Below are 16,617 nucleotides of genomic sequence, written 5' to 3' on the forward strand. Positions count from 1 at the left end.
TTGGAGCCTTAGCACAGTCTTTGGATATGAATTAAAGTACCTAATATTTCGAGCGGGTAAACGCCGAAATCAATCCGACTTTGACGACCGCGCGGTGACACATGGGCGAGCAAACAGCTCTGCCGTGATTGATTCGGGTCGGCGACGAAAACAGGCTGTCAGCCTGTTTGCGGCGGCGGTCTCCGGGCGCGGCGCGGACAGGTGCTGACGGCTGTCAGCGGGCCGCTGACGGACGCAGAGTGAGCCGTCATCAGCCGAGCCACCGGTATAAAATGGCCGCGGCCGCCGGCGGGCTCAGGCACGGTCTCGTCGCCGCCCGTCCTCTGAGCCGCGATGGTCAGCAGGTGGCTGCTGTCGGCGCTGGTGCTGGCCGCCGTTCTGGCCGGCCTGCACGGCGTGCCCTGCTCCAGGAGCTCCTCCGAGTCGGAGGAGGCCTCAGCAGGTGAGCAGCGTGGCCTGTCAGTGGCCAGCGCGCGGCCAGAGGCGCGGCCAGAGGCGAGGCTCTCCGCAGCGCGGCCTGTCAGTGGCCAGCGGCCAGAGGCACGGCTCTCCGCAGCGTGGCCTGTCAGTGGCCAGCGCGCAGCCAGAGGCGTGGCTCTCCGCAGCGCGGCGGGTCAGCGGACCGGTGCGGCGGCCACCAGTAGCGCAGCGGAACGACGCCAGTCACAACACCGAGTCGTACCTACTTCAACAGAACTATCCGCCCGCACTATGTGGAAGTGCAGTGCAGACGCTACTGCACTGCACTGCATTTCCACAGGCGCTAATTCCAATTACACTGAGTTGTATCTTACATGTATGTACATTATCTTGAAAACGAGTTGCCAGTTTTGCAACCAACAGGTATGCTGATATATCACGAAGGATATTGGGCGGAAACGTTGGCGACGTTTCAATGGACTGCGCACTGCAAGCCGTTTAGGTTGCTCGTAAAAGGCTATCATTCTATATTGTTCTCGACTAAGCTACAATACTTCTCATTACTTCCACACGGAGCGCAAGGACAGTTGTAAAGATACAAGGCTACAGAAATGATGAAAATGAACTTAGTTGGCTGTCCATTCTTGCACTTTTTGTGTCAGCTTCGTACTACCCTACTATCATTGTACTTAGCTGGAATTTCTTAATTCCCAAGTTACCAATTACCACGCGATACAGGTTACAAAAGTGGATAGGTATGTAAGAAATGTATGCAAACAAACTTCCGTTTTCCTTTTTACCCTAAAAGCTTGTGCGGGTAATGTCATGACCGTCCTATATGATCGGTGCCTTACATTGGCGACCAGAGTGCCTGAGCTGCCTCTGACGTGAGCGTGACACATTTTCATCCGGTCTTATCGGCAGATGGGAGCGGGGTGCAGCCTGCGGAGGACGTCCCGGAGCAGCCTGCCGACCAAGCCTCGGGCGACGTGGAGCAGCTGACGTCCGGCGGCTCCGTCCATTCTGGGGATAACACGTGCACAACATGCAGCGAACGCCTGCGTAAGTCACATTCGGGAAGTTGCAGAACCAAAAAGAATAACACTTACCAAGCCGGTACAAATAAATTATGTGGAGTAAATGCTGAAAAAGGCAATATCATTATTTGTCATGGTCTCGTTCAATTGCGTCAAGAAGTCTGACTTTTGTTGGCTTCAGGAGCAGTAAAAACCTTATTACAAGGCATATCGTTATATTCTTCATGTAAAATCAAACGTTTCGTCTCTGAACAAAGACATCATCAGTGAAGTTACACATTGAGTTACACACAACAGTAGGTACATATTATGAGAAATTAAGCAATCAGGCGACATAACAAGAGCAACACAGTATCGCACATAAAATCATGCATATCATAAACGTTTCATGTTTCATCAAGGACCCCCAGGTAACGATATGCAATTTATACGCCGACAACTTATCATTGATGGAAGGCCTAAACTTGAAAATGTGAAGCGATTCCAGAATTCTTAAATTAAAGTTTGAACGTTTTTGGAGACGTAGAGACTGCCATTCACAGGTTTTTAAAGAAGGAGTTTTCAAAAAGTCCTACTATGTTCCAGGTACCCAAGCTAGACAGGTACTTTGTGCTGCCTTGTTTTGGAAAACAATCAAACAAACTAAGATCTGAGGTAGAGTCCACTCTAAAAAAGTTTATCCCTACCTGAACCCCAAGATCATTCTCCGCAACACCCGCAGCATAGGCTCTCTTTTCTCGTTTAAAGACGTGATCCCGAAAGCATGCCGCTCTGCTATAGTTTATCAGTTCAGTTGCCCCTCGTGTGAGGAGACATACATAGGCTCGACCTATGTGCGCCTTTATAGCAGAGTTTGCCAGCATCAGGGCAAGTCGGATAGAACGGGAAATTTTCTTACCTCTCCTGTAGCCTCTTCTGTTAGAGACCATTCATTGTCATGCGACGTACCATTTTCGTTGAACGATTTTAACCCGCGCCCCAGTGGCGGTCTCGGCCAACTTCGCCCTAGTGGGGGGGGGGGGGGGCATATGTTACCACCCACCTCTAACTCAAAAACTAAGAGGGCTAGAAAGACGCGGTAAAAAGCAGTCGATAGCCCTCAATGCGTACGTTTGAAAGTATTTCGGTCATTTTTCACCTTAGAGCAATATTGGGGTCACCAGAGGTCATCACAGGTCAAAATTTGCCAATTGCCATTATATTTTTCAGAAAACATGCCGCTATCTCATGAACTATGGTAGCTAGAAAAACGCATGGAAGAGCCATCGATAGCTTTTGAACTCTTCTTTTGAAAAGGTCATAATCAATATTGACCTCAGGTCAACGGTTTAGCCTCCAGAGGGCAAAAACTCCAAAAATAGCTGTTTTTACGAAAAGTGTTTTTCGACAATAACTTTCGACTACAAAAAGCCACAACATTTCTATTGCCAGAATCGTGTTCCCCTCGCCGAGACGCGTCGAATGAACTATAATTTGACATTGAAAGGTCAACTTGAAAATTTGACCTCAGGTCAAGGTTATGACCTTACCGGAAAAGGTCATGTTGCATATCCGTCGATGCGTCTCAACAAGACAAACACAATGAGACCATCCCCAGCGTTCTATCTCTTTCCAATCGCGAGTTATTGGCAAAATACTGTTTGTAGCCTCAAGTGACCTCGGATGACCTGTCTAGAGGCTATCAGCAAAAATGACACCTTGGTCATCACGCGTGGACTAAATCATTGTGATTCTGAAATATTTGGACTGTTCCGATGCGTACACACGGATCTAGAGGCATTTTCATTTTTCTCCATTGACTTGTAATGGAAAGGTCACGCCACTGACCTGACCTTAGGTCACGGATATAAAAAATCCGAGATATACAAATTGTAGGCGCCCATAACATCATGCAATCCACCAAGTTGGAAACCTTTCTGACAAACACTGTAGGCTGGACATGATTGCAAACTTTTTTAGGCTTGGTCAGTTAACTTGACCTGGTGACCTGACCTGACATGACCTGGGGTCAAAAATTTCACACATTATCCAAAACTGATGTATCAAAAGCTACCCCAAGCGGCGCGGCGCTACGCGCCGCGGTTTTTTATTCACACGCAAAAATTCACATTTTCAAGTCTAGGCCTTCCATCAATGATAAGTTGTCGGCGTATAAATTAGATATCGTTACCTAGGGGTCCTTGATGAAACATGAAACGTTTATGCATGTTTATGATATGCATGATTTTATGTGCGATACTGTGTTGCTCTTGTTATGTCGCCTGATTGCTTAATTTCTCATAATATGTACTGTTGTGTGTAACTTCACTGATGATGTCTTTGTTCAGAGACGAAACGTTTGATTTTACATGAAGAATATATGCCTTGTAAGAAGGTTTTTACTGCTCCTGAAGCCAACAAAAGTCATTATTTGTCATTTATGAATAGCACATCCAAATGCTCTTATTTAATTAACTTCTTTTATCCCTTTGCACATTCAGTATGATTGAGTACGGTTAACCCGCACCCTGCTGGGAGTGTTTGAACACCCCGTACCTTATTAAGGTATACATCTTCTTTACACTTGTTTGTAAAAAAAAAATTCATACCAAGGTTTCCGAAGGTCAGGTCACCAGTCAGGTAAAATGACCTCACCTCGAAATAAGTTCCAATGCTTACCATAGCACACCGAGTGACTGATCGTTTTGAAACTTCATTAATGCTTAAGAGCAACAGTATGTGTAAAATGTTCATCACATAATTTTGACATTGGTGACCTAAGGTCAGGTCAATTATGCGACCTCTTCATTGCAACTTTCGAAGTCAACAGGATACAATTTAAAAATGTCTCTATTGGACGAACGTCATTCTAAACACTCCCAACCATCGAGTTACAAGTAAAAAAATGACGGAACATTAGCATCCATGTTCCCTCCTTACGCCCCTTAGGTCATATCGGGTCACGAAAGGTATGCAGCAGCTTTTTCGCGAATAACTTTTGATAGATGCATGCTAGAGCGATGAAAACACTTTTGGTGTGTTCAGCTTGATACAAATCGATCGATATGCGACACGGCCTCTTCCGGACAGGTCATGATCTTGTCCTGAGGTCAAATTTTCAAGTTAACAATTCAAGGTCTACTTATATGTCATTCGATGCGCCTCGACGAGAGGAATACGATGCCCGTTTCAGTACGCTCGGATAAGTTTTGAGTTAAGATTTATTGGAGAAAAAAAAACTTTCGCAAAAAAAATATCTACCATGGCAGTTTTAACCCCTGCATGCTAATACATTGACCTTAGATCAAAGCTGAGGGCAGGTTAGCGAAAGAGCTACGTCGAAAATTGTTGAATTTTGACCTGGAAATTGGCGAAACTTTACCTTCAATGATCTCTAGTGACCTGACTTTGACCTGACCTAAAAGTGACCGAAGTATTCTTTAGTATTTTAACGCTCTTTTGAACGCCGCCTGCGGTGTGTCGCTAGGTGGCCCAGTGTCGCTAGGTCGCTAGGAGCCGAGTTGTTCAAACACTCCCCAGCAGGGCGTGGAAATTTAGTAGCCCCAGCGGGGCGCGGTTAACCCTCGCCCCGTTGGGGGGGGGGGGCAATTTGGCCCACTGTGGTTTTTCCTGAATAGCAAGAAAACGGCGGCGCGCAGTGCCGACAAATTTTCAGTACCTTCCCGGGCATCAATTTAACACCTTCACACAAAATTCAAAGTCGTAGGTCACCTTAGGTCAGGAGTTATTGAGGTCAAACTGAGGTCATACTCGAGCAAAAATGACCAAAAAACATGCAATCTTAACCCGCGCCCCGCTGGGGGTCCTGGATTTCCACGCCCTGCTGGGGGGGGGGGGGTGTTTGAACACCCCCCCCTTCTAACTCGGCTCCTGGGCCACGTAGCGATACGCGGAAGGCGGCGTTCGAAAGAGCGTCAAAAATAAGGAGGAAATCACTTCGGTCAATTTTTTGGTCAGGTCAAAGGTCAGGTCACCAGAGGTCATTGAAGGCAAAATTTCGCCGATTTCCAGGTCGAATGTCGACAATTTCCAAGAAGCCAACGCATAACTCGGGAACCAATAGAGCTACAGCGCCGCGGAAAAGCGCATTCGATAGCCCTATTAACGCCCTTTCTGAGTAATTCCCTCAGATTTGACCTAACGTCAACGGTTTTGCCTGCAGGGGGCAAAAACTGCAAAAATAGCCGATTTTTTCGGAAACAGTTTTTCTGCAATAACTTTTGACCCAAGCCTTGTACGAGCTTACTTTTAGCGGCATCGTGTTCCTCTCGTCAAGACGCATCGAATGAACTATGACTTGACCTTGAAAGGTCAACTTGAAAATTTGACCTCAGGTCAAGGTCATGACCTGACCGGAAAGGGTCATGTTGCATATCAGTCGATCCGTATCGTCGAGATGAACACAGCTAAGGCGTTTTCATCGCTCTAGCATGCCTCTATCAAAAGTTATTTGCGAAAAACTGTTAGATACCATTCGTGACCTAAGATGACCTCAGGGCATAAACAGGGGTCACGGACAACATTTTTATGCTCAGCGTGTCTGAACCACTTGTAATTCAGTGTTTGGGAGTGTTTGTAATGTCTTTCGTCCAAAAGAGGCGCATTTCAGTTTTCTCCCATTGACTTATAATGGGGAGGTCGCAAAATTGACCTGACCTTAGGTCATCGATATCAAAATTCTGAGATATACATTTTGTACATGCTATTGCTCTTAGCAATCGCTGAAAGTTTCAAAGCGATCGGTCACTCGGTGTAGCTATGACAGACATTGAAACTTTTTATGAGGTGAGGTCACTTCAAGTGACCTGGTGACCTGACCTTGAATGACCTTGGTCTGAAATTTTCATAACATGTGTAGAATTGATGTATGATAAGGTGTACCAAAAACGGCGGCGCTCCGCGCCGCCGTTTTTGAGATATTCGCGAAAAACCACAAGGGGGGGTGTTCAAACACCCCCCCCAGCAGGGCGCGGGTTAAAACGCTCACCAAATCTACAGTTACCAAGCAATTTCAAAGTTCTTTATATTGTCATGTAGACAAAAAGCGGCGCTACAAAACTGCCTTCTCGGATTTTCAAATTATTGGGTTTTTGACCCCCAAAAATTCAAAAAATTGATTTTTTAAAGAAAAACTCTGAAAAATAAAAATCCGAATTTCGAAAAAAACCGGAATATATGTGATAGTCCCTGCGCTCTTCTATATACATACCAAATTTCAGATCGATATCTCGTTTTTTGGCCAAGTTATAGCGAAAAAAACTGTTCAAAAATGATGACGTCAAATTTTTGAACTCAATTTGTAGCGATTCTAGACCATGTAGGGCAAAACAAAGACCACAACTGAACTCCCCGTGACGAGCTGCATCGAATCGATACCCATTTTATGCAAAAATATCAATTTTGAAATTTGACCTAATTTGACCTGACCTTGACCTGACCTTCACCAGAACATACTCTAAACTGACCCCAAAGGCTGCCTGACCCACGTAATCGTATTTTGCATATAAAATGGACCATAATACATGCATCACATGATATTTTCATTATATGACCCTCAGTGACCTGACCTCTGTGACCTGACCTGGTATCAGTGACCTCAAATAGCAAAATATGTGTTTGAAGAACATTTCCCCATCGATGATTTTCAATGAAATGCATTTTACTCGATTTTACAACGCATTTTTTGAAATGCCTGTAAACGGTGAATATTCGACGTTTGACCTGACCTGTGACGTCATCGGTTTGACCTACGTCAATAAAATTGGGTCACAAGGTAGTTCCCTGATGGGCTATCCATCACCTTTTGCCGCTTGTCGCTAGGTTGCGTGGTTCTCGAGATCTTAGGGGAGGGCCAAATTGCCCCCCCCCCAACAGGGCGCGTTGCTCGGCAGAGCCCAACGGGGCGCGGGTTAATAGCGTCTCTATTTGATAACCGGCTAGTACACGTGCAGTTTTAATATTCAACTGTTTGTCGGTTTCCACAGGTCACAGGACACTGAGTGGCAGTGGTAGTGAGGAGGTGGACAGCTCCGAGATCACTGGTGAGTTCACAGCAACAGTTAGCTCCGAATAGCCGGGTGTCTTTCGTTCATTGCCATCCTACAGCCTTCCGTGACGCGTTATAGAAGTATGATGTTGAGTCAACACCATGTTGACGCTCATTCAGCGGAAGGTGGAACTGCAGGGTTGTGCTCGCCTAAAAAAAAAATTGCCGACTCGACTCACCATTCAACTTCAGAAAGCTCTGACTCAACTCTGACTCAAACAAGGAGTTGATTTTTCCCTTGACTCGACTCATGACTCAAACGGCTCAATGAAAATATGAGTCGACTCAAACTTGACTCAATTTTTTTTTAGTCAAGTGAGTTGACTCAAAATTGACTCAGATAAAAAAGTTGTTGAGGGGGGGGGGGGTGAAAAAATCCGGCAGCAGGGCCAGGGCTTAGTTGTTAAGCGAGATATATATATATGTTGCGGGCCAAGTGCGAAGGCTAGTCCATTCGCGAATGGCCTAGTCCAAGTGCGATAACGCACTTGGACTAGGCCGTTTGCGAATGGACTAGTCTATGTGCGTTATTGCAGTTGGCCTAGGCCGTTTGCGAATGGACGGGCGTTTATGCTCCCAGTCCAAGTGCGAAGTCAGGCCAAGTGCGAAATATCCAGCAAAGTGACGTCAACTTGGCAAGTCAACTTGGCATGTGCAACATCCCGTGTGAAATGATGCGTGCAAAGTATTGGTAACTCAACCTTTATTTCTTTATTTCCTTTAACCTTTAACCTTTATTTCAACCTTCACTAATCCTTTATTTCACTGAACGGATCAGTGAAATAAAGGATTAGTGCGATTACAGCCTGCTTTCCGTAATTTCCGATACTTTTTTATTCTCAGCCGATAAAACGGAGGCATTCGAACCCTAATCCACTTAAAAACATGGGTTCCGTGAGTACGGGTCGGAATTACAACCCTAATCCTCCCGTAATCCGCTATGTCTCAAAGTGCCCATGGAAAGCGGGTCAGTGTCACCCTTACTACATCCTTAAAGTTTCATATCGATTGCTCAACAGCTGTAGCTTTGGTGCAAGTGCAAACTTTTTCGGAGGTGATGTCACTTAACCTGGCCTGGTGACCTGACCTTAGGTCATCTGGAGTCAGCATTTTCACACAATGTGCGCAGAATATGGGAGAAAAGGTATACAAAATTTGGCTTTGCTGCGCGCCGCCGTTTTCTCGTGATCTGTGAAAAACCACAGGGGGGTTGAAAGCAACCCCCCCTGCAGTGCGCGTATTGTTAAATGCAATGCAACACAACAGTTTTTCGAACACTCACCGCACCGCACTCACCACACACAAGCCGCACCGTCCCAGTACACCACACCAGAGCAGAATGAATCGAGCGCCACAAACTCTACCAATTAAGGTCAGGTCGGGTCATCAGCGGGGAGCCCGGATCACGGTACTAATGGTCTCCGCACACCACGCGACTCTCCGCTGTTCGAAGGTCACGGGGATATTTGACCTCCCCAGATCCAGATCGGTGGCCGAAGCCTGGCCAGTGGCAACACGTTGCTATAATTTCCGCGTTGTGCAGGGTTCAGCGGAAAGTCGCATCCCGAATGGACCAGGTGTGTGGAGACCTTAACCCAGAGTTGCGCCAGCTGGGGCATTCCACGATAGATCGTACCACTTTTTTCCAATTTGACACCCTCATCTCTCGGAATTTGACGAGAATTGGTCTCAGGGGTAATCCGGGGCTCTGAATCCACCTGTAACAATTTCAGGCTTATCAGATAAGTATTTTTTGAGTTATGGTGTATAACATTTTTTGGATCTTGCTTTGCAGCGCTAAGTTTGGCGGGCTGTAACTCTAAGACGGATTATTCAAATGCCAAATGTTATATAACATTGAACTTGCAATGAAACAGAGATTAATATGTATTTTTGAAATTTCGAAAAATACGCTATTTTTGATATATGACATATCGAGTTTTCTTTCACTTGTATTTTTTTGGTCTTTGGGACCAAATTTTTTTGAATTTTTATTTCTTTAAAAAATTACTTGGCTCATTGTTAAGAAGTATGCAAAAAATTAGGAAGGTGTTCTTTCTATAAATGTATTTATTTTACGTCACGATAACGGTATCGAATAGTGATTTCGGGAGGGGAGCTTACAAATGGCGTGGTAAAGCTGCCTAGTGACATCACGGGTTACCGAAATTTTAATTCAAGTCTGAGTCATCTGAAAAAAAAGTGAAAAGAGGGTTCATTCAACCCTCTTTCCTATAAGCGCGAGGGTGAAAAAGGCAGTTTGGTTCTGACATTGTTTTGGACGCCAATGACCATAGCTGTCCGAGATGAAAGTTACAGGACGCATACATGGTGTCCTCCAGAGGTCTCACAACTTGTATATCTGGGAATTTTTCAAGGTTACATGAGGTCAGGTCGGTCACGTGGCATCACTGTTATAAATCAATGGGAAATATAAAAACTGTTATTTTGGCGCCGAGAATGATCTAAAACTATCCCACGTACATGGTATCGTGATTTCATGCACTCCTTGCAAAGTCCAAGGCTTTACTTTTGCATTGTTAACCTTGCGTGACGTCATTTATGACGTCACTAGGGTCGTACGAGTTTTTCGTCAATAACTCCCGATCAAATGGAGCTAGAGAGTCGGGAAAGCCACCAATGGACTCGGGAAGATCTTCCGAATCGAATGATATGCCATATGATACCCTTTGCCCAGCTTCGTGACCTGAGGGGCTCTGACCTGACCTTGACCCGAGGTCAACTACATAAGTTGACCTCACCCTAGCAAAAAGTATACCATTCGATGCACCTGAGCTAGGCAAACACAATGATGCCAAAATCGCGGCTCTGCGGCCATTTTTTGCGAAGTTATTTACTAAAAACCGAACCCGTAACTTCAGTCACGTGACCTGACCTCAGACGCTACCGGTTAACCTGAGACCTTAAAATCGGGTACCAATCGCTGTGACTTGTAACGGCACACACGCTCGTTTTTTCCGCGAGGCTCTAGCTCTATTAGAAGCGAAACGGCGTGCTGGGGTCGTATCAACCCCTCCGAAACCCATTTTGTTTGCGGGACAATGAGGAACTTATAGAAAGAACACCTTTCTAATTTTTTGCACGTCGATTTGCAATGACATGAAGATTATTTTGAAAAAATAAAAATGTGAAAAATTTTGGTCCCAAAAGTCATTAGAGGCAAATGAAAAAAGATTAAGGCTTTTGCTCAACAATGAAATTTTTTCTTTGGAATTTTTAAATAGCAATATTAGTCCATTTTATTTCAAAAGGCGCACGGCCCGAAAATCGATTTTAGAATTGTCACGTGCAAAGTGGTGGTTTTGACAAAAATCAACGAACACCGGCTTGGCAGCTTGGCACGTTTCGAAATCAGACTGGTCGGTTGGTGGTCTCTGATTTGCGATAAAGTATAGACATAAGACTCATAATGAGGAACTGTGAATCGAAAATGCTTCCACACGGGGTCTAGCCATAGGCACTAAACAAATGATTAAAATGATCACGTGGATGACCTGTTTGCAGGCCTACAAAAATAACACGGATTGACATTTTGTTTTAAATTTATTTCCTGGTAAGTATAAAAAGAAACATGCGCCAGCATATCTGCCGACCTATTACAATACTGACCGATCGATTTCTGCATTGGGAAAGTCGGTGGAAGGAGTTATTAAAAAGACGACCGAAGTTTCTACGTAGCATGCGAAAACACAATGTAAGACAACAGAGCGTCACCAGCTTCAGCGGCTGACAATGACATGTTTTCCATGAGCCTGCTGTTCAGAATTCTGCCGCCCCCGACAGAGTATTGTAGCAAAAATCATTGTTCTGTCGCCTTGGTTCTGTCTTGGTAGTTTAAAGATTTGCCGCTTGCTAGTTTCTCAAGTAATGGGCTGGCTGTGGAATCAAGGTTACTACAGGAGTGACGTTACATTAGCATGCAAAATTAACAGAATGGCTCAAATCTATGAATTTACCAGGGGGTGTCGAAGTCTAGTAGGAAAATCTGGCAAATTCCCTGTGTGACGTCACGTCGGGGATGACCGACGGCACCTTGCACTGAAAGATACGGCAGAACGGCTATTTTTGAAAAATGATTAAAAATACTTTTGTGCTGTTATGACGCATAAAACGCTTATCAGCATGTTCCTCATCATGTGATAAAGGCATATCCATGGTCGAAAATAGCTGAGCCCCTCCCAATTTCCAACCACCGACCTCATAAGCAAAGGATGTAAGCGTAATCCTTAAGGGCGACTTTCCTATACATATCCGTACATATGCGTCCTTATGGAAATCGGTAGTGTGGCGATTGGCGACGCGCGCGACATCTGTGTGGCGACCAAGTGGCGACTGTGGCGACACCTGGTGGCTCCTTTCTGCTGTATGTAGGCATTGGGGTTTTGCCAGATGTGGTTCCTACTGCTACACCACTATGTTGACCCAATACTAGAAAAGTTATTTTGCTAGTAAAAGGCAAGCAAATTGAAAGTTGATTTATAAAATTGCTTATAAATGATCACGAGATAATAATAAAGAAATTTTGATTGAATAATTATTTAAATAACCAACCGTGAAACTATATTCTGGTAGGTTTAGTAGAAATAAGTCCGTGCAACCTTGTATTTAGGGCCTTGGAATTTACTAACATTTTGAAACGTGACACAGAATATAAGCTCAACTGAACAACTCGTTCCGTAGCACTGCGGTTATATTTCAAAAATGGCCGAGAAATTCATCTCGGCTTTATTTTCTAGGGTCTCGCACGTGCTAACTCCAAAATAATACTTCGGGCCATGAGCCTTTTGAAAAAAAATGGACTATAATTTTTGATTCATTGCAAGCTTAATCTTGTTTACTTTTTGTTGGTTGCTTAACCCGTTCTTGAGTTATAGGCCATCAAACTCACCGTTACATACCGAAGTTAAAAAAATGTAATGCAATATAACTCAAAAAGTTTTGATCTGAGAAGTCTGATAATTTGCCAGGCGTCTTTGGGGCCTATGATTACCCCTAGGACCGATTTTCATTAAAATCTGAGAGATGAGGGTGACGGGCCTGGTACGATCTATCGTGGAATGCCCCAGCTCGCAGATCTGCTCCGGAGAACAAACTAAACATATACCCGCAGTGGCGTCGCCACGGATTTTCGACTAGGGGATCTGGTCGGACGGTCAGTCAAAGTAATCCCCACTAAATACTGAAAACTCCTCAGATTTAGACAATTTTATTTTGAGAATGCACCAAAATCGTTTTTAAAATATTTTATTTTATTCTTGATCGAACAATCGTGGACAAAAGTGTGTGTGGGGGGGGGGGGGAAGGGGGGGGGGCGTCGGACCGGCATATTTTCAAGAATGTGTGTGTGTGGGGGGGGGGTTCGGACCCCTCCGACCCCCCCCCCCCCGTCGGCGACGCCCCTGCATCGACCAGCGGTCCCCCATTCATTCGGAATCGTACCCCAATCCGAGGATCCATGCTTCCGGCGGCTAAGTGCAACGCCACAAACCCGTCCGTTCGCAAACGGCCTAGGCCATTCGCGAATGGCCGGCCATTCGCAAACGGCCTAGTCCGTTTGCAAACGGACCGCCATTCGCAAACGGCCTAGTCCATTCGCGAATGGACTAGTCCGTTCGCAAACGGACTAGCCTTCGCACTTGGCCCGTAACATATATATATATATATATATATATATATATATATATATATATATATATATATATATATATATATATATATATATATTGTTTCTAGAAAGTTGAGTCAGCTGACTCATGTTCCTAAATGTTTGACTCAACTCAATGTCAAAAGTTATTTTACTGACTCAACTCTGACTCAACTCAACACCTTAATATTTTTGTCCGACTCAACTCTGACTCAACTCAACAGCTCAACATTTTATCCGACTTGACACAAATCTGACTTATTTGAGTCGGAGTTGAGTCAAATTTCTGACTCGACTCATGAGTCAAGTACAACCCTGGGTGCAGAAGTGCCCCAACCACTGTTCCGTCCAATAGTACCGGTCGTGACGGTATGTGTATGTACGTGGGCCGCAGGTCAGCCGTGTACTGTGTGCGGGAAGAGCTCGTGCGGCGGTGCGGACGGCGGTAGCTGCACGCACCGGGCGCGCCTGCAGTCCGGCCGGCACCGGCATCAGTCCGGTGAGTCGTGCACCTCTCGCCCTGAACGCCTCGCTAGGGAAGACTGTGTCCACGTGTAAATACTGATGCAACAAAAGCTTTCTCCTTTTCTAATTGCCGAGCCACATCCGTCTTTTTCAGTGATACCTATTTGCCTTATGCACAACAGCAGGATTGGTAAATATGCGTAATATAGTATAGGAACTTAGTCTTTTCAATATTATAAAATGCTGTGCATAGTTCTGGAAAAAATATACCTAATGTATAGTTGCCATTTGATATCATTATGCCCCGTGATCCTTGTGCATTGTTATATTTCTCACCGATATTTTGTTTTCCTCCATCTAAAAGTTTCTGCTAACATGGTTATACATTTTACATCTTGACGCCTGCTACTTTGTCCCATAAGGCTATCGCCGGCGACGGGAAAGCTCCGGCGGAAGAAGAGCGTCTGGTAATCAGATGGAGATCAAGTTTGATGAACGTGAGTTTACCTTACATGCAAATTTATTGGGTAGTATTTAATTGAAAATGACTCCGTTGGCTCATGAGTCTGAACACTTTCATGCAATAGTTCCTGTCATTAAAAGCCATGCCTTTAACATGGGACCTTGAAAAACTCTGCTTCTGACCAAAATTTGCGCGACTACCATCGGACTAGGCACGTTTGATCGTTATATTAGATGCTTAATCACGCAACGGTATCAGTGTCAGATCAATCTAGTAGTTATAACTGTCTTGTGTCTATTCTATTTCGCAGAAACACTCCCAACCTTCTACATCTCTTCTGCTCTCAAACCCAACATGATTTCCGTGCCAGCCGACACATTGCAGAAGGCCATTATTTGGGTGCTTAGCCGAAGAATATACAATGTCATCGAGGCTGAAGGGTGAGGAAAAATAGCACTGGCGATGAACATCGAAACAATGATGAGCACTAGTGTGGCCTTGAGCTGTAGGCGTTCAGTAGCCGTTTTCACGACGGGCTCCGTGACGAACGCACTTATTTGACAAAATCTGCACCAAATATCTTTTACAGCAAATATCTCATTTATCAATAATTTAGTTCAGTGTTTTTTTGTGTTTTTTTTTTGTCCCATACCTATCGAATTGTCCACCATGTGAAACATAGTGGAAGAGGTATGCAGGAGTGCCCTTCCATGCCCATGTGACCTGGCTACGTTAAGTACCACAGAACTTCATTCAAGGAGGGGAATTCAAGCATATTAGGTCACATCACTCCCCGCTCTTTTTTCTAGCTATGGTCAGCCCGCCACCACAGGTATTAGTAAAAAGGTTACCCCTGGGGACCCAGCAGACAGATAGCATGGCTAGTGACGTCCGCTGAGTACCCAGGGCTGACAATGGTTAGGTAGGATAAGAACAAAAAGAGACGAAATATGAAAAAAGCAAACAATGTATGCATAAACAAAGCTAAAGGAAAAACAACAACAAGAACACGTGACGAAAACTGCGTAATAAATATTCATGTAGAAAAGAGACTTAAATAGTTTATCAGGTGATTTACGCGTTAATTAACTGTCCTTATAAAAATATATCACGAGAAAAACAAATGAGTATTAAGTAACTGGTCACAATATTTGTATTGAAAAAAACTCAGCAAATAATCGAGAAAAACGATTGTAGAGGTAATAGGCCAAAGCATGGATGACATCACAGATCACACAGTACGCCATAAACTGATCTAGCTCAGTTATATAAAATGTAACGTACGGGTTCGTTCTCCTAATCGCCATATTCTTTAACCCGCGCCCCGCTGGGCTATTCAGCCATACGCGCCCTGCTGGGGGGGGGGGCACATTCTGCCCCCCCTGTCTAACTTCCGAACCGATGGTCGTAGAAAGACGGGGAAAACGGCAATCGAAAGCTCTCAACAAGGCGGATCTAAAGAGCCCAATTTTTTTTGCTTAAGTAGGTCAGAGGTCAGGTCAAGGTCAGGTCAAGGGTACAAAATGCAAGTTTCTACAGTATCGGCCTTGCACCGTAGTTGCCGAAGAATGGACTGAGACTGATTGCCCAAAACGTGTTCTTAGCCCTCGCCCGCACATGCCATTTTCCCATCCTAGAACGCACATGGGGGTGGTTGCCACCCACCTCGCGCCATTTCGTTCCTGTTGGAGATAGAGCTTAGCGGTAAGGACCAACAAGATTCTTTGGGAAGAGACGAATCCAATGATACCCAGTTTTACCTCCTCAGGTCAGTCATTGACCTTCCAGGTCAGGTCAAACTAAAAAATGTTGCTGTTTTGGGTCACCGTTGGATATCAAGTGCGCTGCTTATCAAATACCGATGACGATGCTGTTTTCTGGTGCCAAGCCAGCTAGAACCTCTTTGTCACACTACCCGACCAGAATTTTGCTGCTGAGGTCATTTCAGGTCAAGTTAGGTCAAGGTCAATTATATGTGCTTGTATGTCTGTGTGTGTCTGTGTGTATACTGATGTGTGTACCCATTGTTTTTGGGTCCATATTACATGAAATCATGATCTGAGAAGCTTTTACCAAAAATGCAGTCAAAAAACTTCACAAAAAGTAAATTCAGCTTGCCTAAAACGCAATTATCTTAGATGACCTAGGTTGACCTTGACCCTGACCTTGACCCCTGTACATCGTCGAACAACATGTTCCATGACAGGTGGGAGGTAAGACTGGCAAAAAAGGCCGAAATCAGGGTGTCAAAAGCCCACAAGGCCCATGGCAAACGCAAGATGTTGAGAATTGGCCATTTGGGTCATGACATGACCGGAAAAAACAAGGTCATATCTCCGAAACCAAAAATCACAGAAACTTGAAATTTCCAGTGGACATCAAGAAAGGATAGCGGAGCAGCTATACGAAAAATCAGCCTTCTAGCTCTAACAATGTTGAGTGCAGAGGGGGGGGGGTGGCAACCCCCCCCATGTGCGGGCGAGGGTTAGACTACCAAGACAATAGTCGTTGCAAAAATGTC

At 44.8% G+C, this 16,617-nt stretch overlaps 1 protein-coding gene across 1 annotated transcript in view; it reads left to right on the plus strand.

Annotated features, from left to right (window-relative positions):
- Positions 1–302: 302 nt before the first annotated feature.
- Positions 303–16,617, plus strand: part of LOC122364643 — a gene marked incomplete at its 3' end in the record, with an annotated part of 59,609 nt that continues 43,294 nt past the window's right edge. The window contains exons 1-6 of the mRNA XM_043335241.1: positions 303–442; positions 1,345–1,482; positions 7,442–7,498; positions 13,563–13,667; positions 14,056–14,130; positions 14,407–14,536. Coding sequence (XP_043191176.1) covers positions 334–442; positions 1,345–1,482; positions 7,442–7,498; positions 13,563–13,667; positions 14,056–14,130; positions 14,407–14,536 — 614 coding nt within the window. The remainder of the gene's footprint in view (positions 443–1,344; positions 1,483–7,441; positions 7,499–13,562; positions 13,668–14,055; positions 14,131–14,406; positions 14,537–16,617) is intronic.

Source organism: Amphibalanus amphitrite, unplaced genomic scaffold (genome assembly GCF_019059575.1).
Source record: "Amphibalanus amphitrite isolate SeventyFive unplaced genomic scaffold, NRLGWU_Aamphi_draft 000688F_arrow, whole genome shotgun sequence".
Lineage (NCBI taxonomy): Eukaryota > Metazoa > Arthropoda > Thecostraca > Balanomorpha > Balanidae > Amphibalanus > Amphibalanus amphitrite.